The following is a 12,230-nucleotide window of genomic DNA, read 5'->3' as shown; positions in this document are numbered from 1 at the left end:
GAAAGTATCTTCCTTTCCTTAGGAACCTTCTTCATGTTTTACATATCATGACTTGTATAGAACATAAATAGTCGGCTTAGTCTTTCTAGGTAGCTAAAAGAACTGAGATAGCACCTTAAAAATATTCTGCTACCCCTACACACGGTACCATATATATGATTGCCCATGGAGAAGATATAATGGCCCCAAGACATAAAGATTCTATCAGCATGAGCTTAGGATACTTGCATTACTCACAGAACTGTGAGTGAGTTGTGCAGGTTGTCCAAAATGAGTGCCAATAAAACCATAATGTGGTGGATTTTCTGTACATAAAAATGTCAAATTTTAAATCTCATAAGTCGGAACATTTCAGGGTTAGAAGTAAGCCTGGCTGCATGTTCTATTCAAAGCCTGGATCTCCCCTTTGCAATGCTGTAAAACTCATATTCCTCGCTGTTCAAGGCTGTGAGATAACCAGGTCATAAATCTGTCATGGGCATAGGGCTGAACATTGTCAGATTTATACCTCACTATTTAGTTAATTTACTTCTTAAAACCAAGGGCTAGGAAGAATAATAGATGACTAAATTAAGAGGCAGGTTTAAAATATGTTGAAGCTATTCTGTTTATGCAAGATGTGGAATTTACATAGGTTATGAAGTTGAACATTAACAGGGTGGGGGAGTTGGGTTGGAACATTTATAAGAGCTGATTTTATATGCTTTGATCTAAGAGTTAAAATACAATATAGTATAGTAACTTAAATGAAAAAAAAAAAGTTTCAGCCAGTTAGGAGAAGCAGCTAAAACATGTGACTAGAAGCTTTTTTGCCTCAAGTTATGATTCATAAAGCTAAATGAACATTTTTATCATTTCTGTATCTTCTACATAGACTGGGTGCAACATGATGCATGTGAAACTAGAAACAGAGCATAATGCATATTTTAAGTATTTTGGGGGGAATCTAAATTTCCTACTTGCCAGTAAAAAAAAACACACTTGACATGTAAGGAAGCTGAAATCAATTTATTTCAAGCTAATATGAGTTGACAAGTTGTTGTTTTTTGGGGGGTTTTTTGCTTTTACCCAATTAACTAAAACTTGTTTCTCTCTTGAATTCTTTCTGGGCCTTTTTTATTCAGGGAAACCTCCTCTTTAATTTCATGTTCAACCAGCATGTAAATATTTGCATTTCCAGAAACTTATATATATGCAAGATTCTCAATATCTTTTTGAGCATTGCTTGGTTTAAGCCTACAACAGCCTTCTGAGAAATGTAAGTAGGTAGTATTATTCCTGGTTCAAGGAAACAATAGCCCAGGTGAGGTATCATTGCTAAAATCAGTACTAGAGGACAAATCTTCTGACTCTGAGGGTTATGCAGCGATCACTATCAATGCTGTTATTTGTATATGTGCTACTACCATTATGCTATTAGTGCATGTGTACGTGTAGGCTAAAATTTTAGCCCATTGCCACCTGACCAAGTTTACAGTTGTCAAGGAGACCTGGTGTCATATAATAAAAAAGAATTCATTATAGGATGATGCCCAATGCCTTTTTCTGACACAATGGACAGGAGTTATTGCAGAGCATCTTATTGTTTTTCTTCCAGCCAAAGCACTTTGAAATGTATGAAAATGTTACACCATTGGTATAATGTATATGCCTGGTCATCAAGTACGGAGACAGCTTCTTGGATATGTGACAAAGAAACAAAAATGTGGAAAGGTTACATTTTTTTGCACGTGAGCAAATAGGCAGTTATTAATATGCGGAGTCAAATTAATTGGTGCATAATAGCAAAATACTGCTGCAAAATTGAACAAACAATGCTCCTTGTCTTATTCTTGAATGGATGTTTTAATTGAATTTCATTTGTGTTCCCAAATCTTATCCATGTTTGTAACATTTTTGAAGGAGCAGAATGTGTGTGGCCAATGGAAAAAGAAAAAGTAAAACCTTCACAGACCTTTTAGTCATTAGTGAATGTGGGATCCTAGATTTCCCCAATTTTTATTACAGGAAAATGAAAAAGGAAAAAAAAATTGCATTTTAGTATAGAAATATCTTAGACTTTAGGAGAATTATGATAAATCTAATGTTCCTAGTCAACTAAAGAGGTGATATTATAACGAACTGTTTCCTTAGAAATATAAATAAAGGCAACAATACTTCATCCTTATCTTTTTTGGGATAATTATCACTATTTCAGAGTGTTCTTGGTTCCAAGTTTAAAATATCATCAGTGTTCAAAAAAAAATATAATTGGCAGTATTTGTTTCCTGTAAAACTAGTAGATATAGAAAAAACAGTTTGCTTGGCACCAATGAGATAATTATTTTAGTAAGTTTTGCTTCACATATTGAATTCACTATTTCTGTTTCTTTCTCACTTGGTTGCATTTTGGTTATCTCGTTTCAGTTACAATCTATTAAGTTAAGTCTGTTACAGTGGTTGAGGTTTTCCCACCTGTCTACCCTAAAACACCTGCAACATATGTTTGCATAACCCTGCAATGCTTTGCATTTGGGGCCCTGAGAAATTCCCCCAGAGCTTTTTGCTTATAAACAGCTGAGCAATTCATTTCTCTAATGACGAGTGCATTTCCCCTGGCATGGAGACAATAGTATGTTCACTCAAATAAGTCTCATTTTTCATCAGAGAGACACATTAGACATTTTTCATTTGTTTCCTCTTCTGAGTGTTTAATTTTAGAATTCAAAATAAAAAGAAAGGGAAGAAATAATGCCTAAGAAAAAAATAAACATGAAAAAAATTAAGTGGAAGTAAAACAGTCTTAAATTGTATCTACCCCTATCATCTTCACATGTTCTCTTGCAAGTGCTGCATTCTCAAATAATAAGGCATTACATTATTGGAGGAAAGTAGCTTTCTTAATATATAGTAAAATAATCTTGTTGTGACCTGTATCATTCAAGGCAGCACCTCTCTATGATAAGAGCTACATAAATCATTTTCCATTATTGTGTCGCAAGATTTACTACTATTATTTTACCCAAATTCAGATTTCTTAAACTTTTTAGTTATTTTCTTCCCTACCAGTACCACAAGAAAATTTGCAAACTCAGGGAACCAAGCAAAGATGTCAAACTTTTTTGTGGCAACAATGGTCTAAGCAAATCAAGTTTTTTAGTCAGTATTAGCCTGATACTATCTACAGGTATGGCACAGAATTCAAACATTGGGTAGAGCTTTTCATCAAGTTATAACAATTTATGGTCTGTCATTTTTCTCTCTTTGATACTAGGACTCCCTATTGGGTGATATTCCTACTCCTTTTATAATCGTTTAATGAGACAGAAAGGTGGAAGTGGATATAAAAGAGTCTAAAAGTCCTGAATCTAACTTGAGGCAAATTCCCTTGGCCAAAGACTTAAGACTGGCAGGGTAGAGATTCCAAAAGGACTTCTTCCTGAGCCTGACATTAGGGTTCATCATAGGAGAAAGGGCCTTAGAAAAGAGACGTAACTGGTATTGGAAGCCACAAGTGATGGCAACATGGAGATTATGGCAACGTGGCTTGCCCTGGATAGGAGGAGGCAGGTTGCTCTAATGTAGGTAATTAATCAAGATTTTCTGAATTCAGCAGGAGACTTTTTCAGTCCCTGGGTTGATCCAGGATCATGGAGGCCCAAAAAGAGCTTAAAAGTCACGTTAGCCACTGCTGCCTCCTTAGCTTTGATTTCCAAACTGCGTGTATAAAACGTGGTGCTATCCTGCACGTAAAATCTTATTTTACATACCTATTACCATAGCACTACATAATATTTTTTTCCATTTGAAATCATTCATTTAAAAAGAAGTCTCAGAAGAAAAGTTGATCTTCCTGTTAAAAAGAACAGAAAAGTAATTGGAAAATCCAGAGAAGTTGCTAAAAGAATGAGAAAGCTGTGTATTTTCTGGCTTCCCTTCATTTGTACATAAAACATCCTGGTAGTGCTACATTTCCTTATATAAAGGGAAGAAAAAATTAACTTGTTAATCTGCTTACTGCCCTTCTTATACCTTTTAGGCATTCAGTACATGATACTTGTTGGGGTGTGATAGATATAATAATTTACCCATCATCTCTCTTATCAATAGATGATGATGATTTTACATTAAATAGTTCAAAGTACTTAATCTGAACAAGAGAAATATGAAAGGTGTTACTAGGATAAGTAATTAACCATCTCTGTGGTACTTGTACCCACTTTGCAAAGAAGGCTTGGTGTTTAGGAATAGTCTGCCTTAGAGTGAACCTACATTGTGGTAAGTCATTTGTTTAACCTATTTGTTTTGAGTCTACAACACATCTAATACTGCAGATAGAGAGATGGAAAAAGATATTGATATAGGGGAAAAATGGTAATGTTTAGGATATTTTTCTTCAAAATGTATGCTAATGGATTTTTTTTAAGGAACAGTAGTCATAATCCTAATTTCTCTTACTCTTGTTGGAAATGTAGCTTTCAGAAATACTAAATATGTCTGGGTTAATAGTATTCAGATATCTGCAGGCAAATATGTAATTTAGGCTTTTAAATATATCCGGATTTTCTTAAAGGATATCAGGTAGGGCTACAAAATTATTTCTGACATTAGCCCATAGTATTTATTGTCTTAAATTTAAAATGCTGTTTTTTCAACATTATTTTTTTTTCTGAGGGCTTTTTTACTCTGCATGTAATAGTACTTTAAACTGTCTCTCCCTTTGATACCAGTAAGCCTCACAGGAATTTAAATAGACCCTACTGAAAGTAATGCTTGAGCCTCATTCATATGTTCAAGTTAGATCATTATTCCTATTAATGGCTTTAAGTGCTTAGATAGTAGATCAGCATTTTGTGTCTTGAGTTGCTTGTCATTTCTGCATAAATGTTTCAAGAAGCTGTTCCACATAATCTCTTTTACCATTTTTTTCCAGAAAAGAAAGTAACATAATTCTTTATTGGTTTATAGGAGTTGGAAAAGAAATCTTTTAATATTTTAGTAAAAACAAAGCACACGTTCAGTTACTGCAAACAAGCACCAGAACTAGGCATGAGTGAAAATGAGGTTTTTTCAAATGAACTTTGTAAAAACTAGAAATATGCTGGTGACTTGAAACACCTCTTTTCATGTACCTTTGCTCAAATGCTAATCAGCATCTCTAAAAATAAATAATCTATTAAATGTATCAAGAAAAGTTAACATAGAAACATCAGTCGTTGCCTTGATGTCAGTCAGATTTGATTATCATAGAAATGCTCGGAATTACAAAACCAGCAAAACAGTAACTAAAACTGATTCATTGTTATTACTGTCAGTTGATTAGGACTGACTTACATGCCATATGATGGAGTAGAATTATGCAGCTATTTTAATAGTAAGAAGAGAAGACAAATGTACAGTAGCCATTACAGTGCAGTTGGACGAGGTTTTTTTTAATGCTTGTCTAATAGCCTTTAGGTTGGGGTTTTTTTATGAGCACTGCATACAGTATTTATTTAAAATAACTTCAGTGAGCTTCCAGACAAGAAAAGTTATTGATTACAAGATTAAGTTTGACAATATGAAATAGAAAATTCTCAGTGGAGGTTTCAATCCCAAAGCTTAATTTTGATCACATCAACCCTGTCAGCCTTCTGATAACTATTGTTTCTTAAAGGTTAAGTCCTCTTTATGCCCCCACCCCTGGCATGTACAGTATTTGGTTACTTAAGCTGTAATTCCCAACTACTCCTACAAAATTGAAAAAAGCGGTCAACAAAAAAAGGATTGCTGCAGTTTCCTAAAGCTTAAAAGGATATCGCTCAACAGCTCATATCAAGACTGGACAAGGGTAGTGATCACAGGGAGATGTGGAAAAGAGTAAATGTTTCTGTCTCTTTTAATACTTCCTCTTCATCAAGATGAAAATAAAACATGATTTTCCCCCTATAATCAAACATGTCATGAAGCATTGCATTGATCACTTAATTGTATGAATTATTAGTAGGACAGAAAAGCTTAGGTTAATATATTTTAAATAAGTACACAGTTATAAGGGGGAAGAAATTTAAAAGGAAATAACTTGAACCATTTTTTACCAATGCAGTATCTTTAGATAGTTGCACAAAAACATTAATGAATGTTACTTCCTGCCCTGGCCATATTCATTTAGGCCATCTCTCTCTTTGAAAGGTATTTACTCTGTCTGTGTATAGGTTGTTTGAATGTATGTGCAATTTATTTTTTAATAATAAAAATATTTACATAACACTTTATCTTCCAATGTTAACCTTTTCAGCTGTATGGGCTCCTTTGTGCATAATACAGTGGTATATAATCTTGAATATTCTAATAAAATATTATGTCCAAAGTGCTATTTGAGACAATATACTTTAATAAATAAGTTTCTTTTTGGTGGAAGTGGGGACTAACAAACTGTATATTCAATATTAATTATATGCTTTATGGTACAAACGGATGGTTCTTTATTTAAGGCCTAGATTCTGAATGATTTGAGGCTTGGGAATAAAAAAAGCTGTGTGTGCCATCTAGTGGCTATGTTTAATTTGATCAACTCAATGTAATTCTTAGCCTATCTTTTGCTTAACTAAAATTTTCACTAGCAGTAGTACATTAATTTTAAGTTAGTTTGCCTTCACTATTAACATTTCATTTAATAAGCCCTAATTATAGCCAAATATTTTGGTTATAAATTTCTCTAGTCAGCCTTACATACGGCATAAAGCGATCTCTGGAACCAAACTTCACCAGTCACAGGGAAGATTCAAATCCAAATTAGATCAGTGTGGCTTGGCCTCATCTCAACATGGATGAGTAGGTTTGTCATGCTTAATTACAGGATTGGTGATCAGTCTTAGTGTTATGCTAATGCCTGAATCCCAAATATTTCAGAACCAGTCATCTCTTTTTAAAAGTGATTCCTGTCTTTATCAATTATAGGTCTAGAAAAAGAAATGATTCTTTAATTTGTATTCCTTATTAAATAAAACCTTTCTAAACACTATATTAAAACACCAGAGTTCTTCATTAAGATACTGATACCAGTTTTTATTAAATATTTTCTCATTGTGACACTTTCTTTTCTTTAGAAAAATCCCAGACCAGTGACTCACCAATTCCAACAGAATTTAGATTATTACAAAGCACGTGGGGCGGATTTGATGAATAAGACTCGGTAAGCCTCTTTTACATATTGTATATTATTAAGACCTTACTAGACAAAAATGTATAGGTTCTTTTTTATCTGACACAGTATATGGGACAAATGCTTAGTATGTCAAATTTGTTCTGAATCTTCTCAATACAATATTCTTACATGAAAAATAAAGCTATTGCAAATAACATCATGTTCTAGCTTGCAGACGCGCGCGCTCTCTCTCTCTCTCTCTCTCTCTCTCTCTCTCTCTCTCTCTCTCTCTCTCTCTCTCCAACGTACTGATTCTCAGTCAGGGTGCTGTGGCAAAGTGGAATGCCTTAAGATCCTTTCAAGGGTGCCATGGAGTGCCATGCAATACTAGCACTGTTAGATGTGCAAACATGATTCACAAGATAAAACCAGAGGTTTCAAGTAGGAATCCATAGTGTTAAAAACATTCTGAACTCTTGCGGTCTTTTTGAATTCTCACAACAAAAGAATTACTATATTATGTTCCTGTAATTTAAAATTAAGTGCTGACAATTGACAATTAAGAGTTGACATTTCCAAGGGGTGTCTTGAGTCTAAAGTTTGAGAACCACTAAGGCTTAGACATGTTTAAATAATTGATCCTTTGCTTCAGACTGTAGATGAGTAGAGGCCAGAGAGAGCTTTAAATGAGCTGTTTCAGCTGCTGGAAGTTCAGAAAACTAGCCTTCATTGAGCTCTTGGCTAGACAATGTCTAGTACCTAAACCAGCTCATTTAAAGCTGCCTCACGTATTTCTAAATCACAATATAGTCTTCATTGTAGACACGCACAAAACTACACTAGACATTTAACTACAGTCCATGTTACAGTAGATGTTTAACTAAAATCATTTACAACTAAGTTAGGTAAACTAGCATAAACTGTCACTTGGGTGTTCTTCAGTTATTTTAAAAAGGACTTATATCATGATAGCTGAAACTAGAGAGCCCAGTCCCATTATAATGGTCAAAATATAGGCCTAATGCAAGCAGATGATTTTGTTTCGGAGCGCTTTACAATTTCCCTATAGAGTATTTAACTGAGATAAATTTCACTGAGAACACATTTCCAAGTAATCACTAGTTAAGGTGAACAAAAGTGTCTATCTTATTAAAATAGTCATTGTATGAAGAAAAACACTGAAAACATTACAAAAAAAAATCCAGAGTAGACTTGATTATTTGTATCTTGTTCAACCCCAAAATTTTTGCATCAATCTGGAAATTAATTGACATTATCTCATAGGTCACTGTAGGTTCTGAAATGGCAGTTATGTTACGTGCTGCCATATCAAAACTAGTATTCCTTTGTAGAAGAGTGATCAGCATCATGGAACTTGCGTGGTAGCTCTGCAGAATTCTCTTAACAAAACTATCACTGAGTGTTTCTTTCTCTATTTAAGGGTTCTTAAAAAAAGATAGTGAGCTACAGTGTGGTACAGTGGGGTAAGCTGCCTTGGAGCTGCGGTGTGTATAATTTTAAATTGAGTTCAGCTCTAGCTCTGCATAGTTTAAATATGTTTTAAATTATTTGGAGCACAGGTATGGACTGTTTTCTTCTCTCCATTCTCTATAAAATAAGCGATCAGCAGTTCTCCAGATGTCATGCTGATGACACTTATTTGATCCATTGTAGGAGAACCTAAATGGTGAAATGATGAAATAGATAGACCAAGAATATTGCATTCAAAATCTGGTACTTGAATATATACCACTTGTTACCACAAAGATGGGGAGGGGGCCTGGTGGGAGTTTGCAAACCAAAGCAAAAATTATGAGGTTTCCTCAAACAGAGTTGTGGAAATCATTGATTTTTTTCAGTTTACTAGCTAAACCCCCCAAAAGTTGAAAAGAACGTTTCAAACCAGAATGAATTGTTCTGTTTTCTGCATTATTTTCTTTTCTTTTCTCTTTTTTTTGCTTACAAATGGAAAAATGAAATGTTAAAAAAAATCTGTGTTCATTTTTATCAGATGAAATTATTTGTTAAATTAAGTGACAGTTGTCAGATTAAGTAAGAATTCTCAAGCAGTTTTGGTTGATCTGAAATTGAATTTTTCAATGATTAAATTATTCGTTCAAAAACTTTCATCCAGCCCTCACTAGAATGATATGTGATCGAAGAAGCTTAAACCTACTAAACAAACAAATTATGACAAATTAAGGATAGGAATATAACTTTATTGTGAACTGTTTGGATAGCAAAGGGGGAATAGGAATTATTTAAAGTCATTCAAGTGGGGAATAATTAGGGCAAATGGATTTCAGCAAAAGAACTGGATTAGTCTAACAGTATTGTACTTTGAAATGTTCTCCAAAAGAAAAAGGGGTGGATTCATTGAAGATTAGACTGAACAAAGGACTAGAAAACATACATTAGAGGATGCCTCTGCAGTCAGCAGAGGAATGGATGAGATAACCCAGTAGGCCATGTCCCTTTAAGTTCTCTGATTCCATTATGTATCTAAAATACATTCAGAAATCTTACATATATTGCTTATTTAAAACTTTTAAATCGGTCATATTCATAGATTTTTCTCGGCAAATGGGGGCTTACTAAAGAGAAAAATGCCTTTGAATAAGGCTCTCTTAAAACAAAACATTCTCATCTTGGAAGAAAAAGGCAGCCATTGAATCATCTTCCTACAGCTTGTTTAAAAATATACCATTCATAGTCAAGGTCAATGATGCTTATTGTGATGAAACAAAATTGTTTGCTTCATAGATGGGATTCACGTCTCCTTGACATTCATGTTTTTAAACTGATGCCTTACTTTTAAATGCATCTGCTGATAACTCTATAACATAATCAATCCTCATTTTTCTTGTAATTGTTCTGCATGTTTGGTACATTTTGATGGCTAAAATGTAGACATTGATCCATGTTTAATGGCTGTAATCATCCTTTGCACTAGTATATGAGAAGTTTAGATGGTAGGAAACAAACGCATTGTCCTTACTCTCTTGAACTTTAATTTGGTATCAAAGCATCTCTTCCTGAAGACCTAACACCTTGTCATTGTTTTCATTTTCTGAAGCTGCCACTTAAAGAAAACACAGCATAGCTCCACTTAAGGATTAGGGAGGGAAAGCTGAGGGAAGGGAAGGGAAAGCTGAGAGGGAATCATCTTTTCTTGGCAAGCTACTGAAATGCCAGCGTCATTATTTGACTTCTTTTGTGTTCATGTACCAAACTGATTGTTGGCAATAAAAGGTCAATGCATGTGAGACCTGTAACTATGTTAATTTTTTTCCACTAGACATCAGTTCTAATTCTCAGGTAACATTTAACATCCTTTTATGACAATTATGATAAAAAGTGGCTTCCAACAATGTTTCAGCCCTTTAGAACATAAGAATGTTTTTTCTGTAGAGTTAAAAATATAGTTAGGCAACCCCTACCCACTGAAAGATTCCACATGATTCTTTATGCAGCTTTGATACTCTGGTGTTAACAGAATGTGTCAAAACATTAACACCTTTTTTTTTTTTTAGCTTTAACAATAATCTACCAGAGAGTGAAGCTTCACTTTTGCATGAGCCCCTGTTGATTTGGGACATTTTTCCTACCCTCTGGACATGAACTTTGAATATCTTCAGTAAATTATAGTCTGGTAGTCAGCACAGATAAATCATACTTAAGAATCCAGCATAACCTATTGTTCTTCTAAGGCATTTTTTTTAGGTGAATAGCAGACATTACATTTATGGCATGATTAACTCCATAAAATGGTAAACTGGCCACAAACTTGTTCCATGTATAATATATATAATATATAATATGGAACATCTTTGTGGCTGGTTTATATAGCACTTTAAATTGTCGTAGCCCTCAGGCTGGCATGTCTTAGACCTGGGGCTGCCCAGGTCAATGATGAAAATCTCAAACTGGTCCCAGGGCTGTGCAGAATCAATTCGCCCGGGGCAGGCCCGACCCCCCTTCCCTATCTATGGGATTGGGCTGAGGGCAGTTTTGGGTCCCAGTTTGTCCCTTACCATCCCACAATGGGATGTGAGGAATTTTATGCCCCCATCCCAAACATTGTTTATCCATGCCATTATTTTAACATCTGGGGCCTGAATGGCCTTGAAGCATGTGCCCAAAAGCAGTTCATGCTATTTACATAGTCAAAATATGGTTGGCATCTTCAGGCAGCATGTCCATAGCACAGATCATCATTTTATTCTATGTGTATACAGCACCTAGCCTCATGAATCGGAGTCCTGATTCATGTCTTAAGCTTTAAGCACTACCACAACAAGAATGAATAGAAATAAAAAGCACTAATGATACTTTCCTTTATTTTTGAGTAAATGAGTAAAATGATTCCATTTACTTTGGCAAACAATTTGAATTTCGAAATTTCTGTAGACGGGTTTCCTGGCAGTTAAGATATCAGTACCTGTGCATCTGTCCTGAGATGACTAAAGAAGGACCTCTGCCAACATAAATATATTATCCTGGGGAGGAATTAAAGCATTTGATTCCCAAGTACAAGAAACAAGCAATTCTACACAATGTCCATGAGACAAAATAGCAGTAGCCAGAGGCAGGACCAACAGGGACAAAAGGCTTGATGTCCTTTGAAGGTATTGACAGGCAAATTAAAATATAGCAGGTCAAATTTACAGTGCCATTAAAACATGGCAAGAAGTGTGTTATCCCAGACCCCTGGCTAGAGGGCTACAAAGCAGCTTCAAAGATGTGCTTTCCAGCTGGGGGGGGCACAAGAAGGCTATTCTCTGGCTTCCCTCACGACCAGGGTAGCCTAATCACTGACAGCCTGCTGTCTGTCCTGCCAGGGAAGGGAGGAAGCTGTCAGTGATCAGGTGACAACTACTAAGAAGCATTAGGTGCCAGAGACAGCACTCGTGCCCTGCAGGGATGGCAGAAACAAGGAAAACTGTTCTCCTAACCCAGGGGTGGGCAAAATATGGCCTGGGGGCCAGATGTGGCCTGCCAGGCCATTCTATCCAGCCCATGGGGCCCCTAAAAAAATTCAGAAAATTAATATAAATCTGCCCTGGGCTGCCTATCATGTGGCCCTCGCTGGCTTTCCGAAACTCATTAAGCAGCCCTCTGTCCA

General features: G+C 35.4%; 1 protein-coding gene across 5 annotated transcripts in view; it reads left to right on the top strand.

The window, feature by feature from the left end:
- TBC1D5 (TBC1 domain family member 5) overlaps positions 1 to 12,230 on the top strand; it is a 659,444-nt gene that overhangs the window by 541,764 nt on the left and 105,450 nt on the right. For all 5 annotated transcript variants that reach the window (XM_019508683.1, XM_019508679.1, XM_019508681.1 and 2 more), the window contains exon 16: positions 7,068 to 7,153. In XM_019508683.1, the coding sequence (XP_019364228.1) occupies positions 7,068 to 7,153 (86 nt within the window). The remainder of the gene's footprint in view (positions 1 to 7,067; positions 7,154 to 12,230) is intronic.

Source organism: Gavialis gangeticus, unplaced genomic scaffold (genome assembly GCF_001723915.1).
Source record: "Gavialis gangeticus isolate Ggan-Ray unplaced genomic scaffold, GavGan_comp1, whole genome shotgun sequence".
NCBI lineage: Eukaryota > Metazoa > Chordata > Crocodylia > Gavialidae > Gavialis > Gavialis gangeticus.
This window is presented reverse-complemented; position numbering and strand designations above follow the sequence as displayed.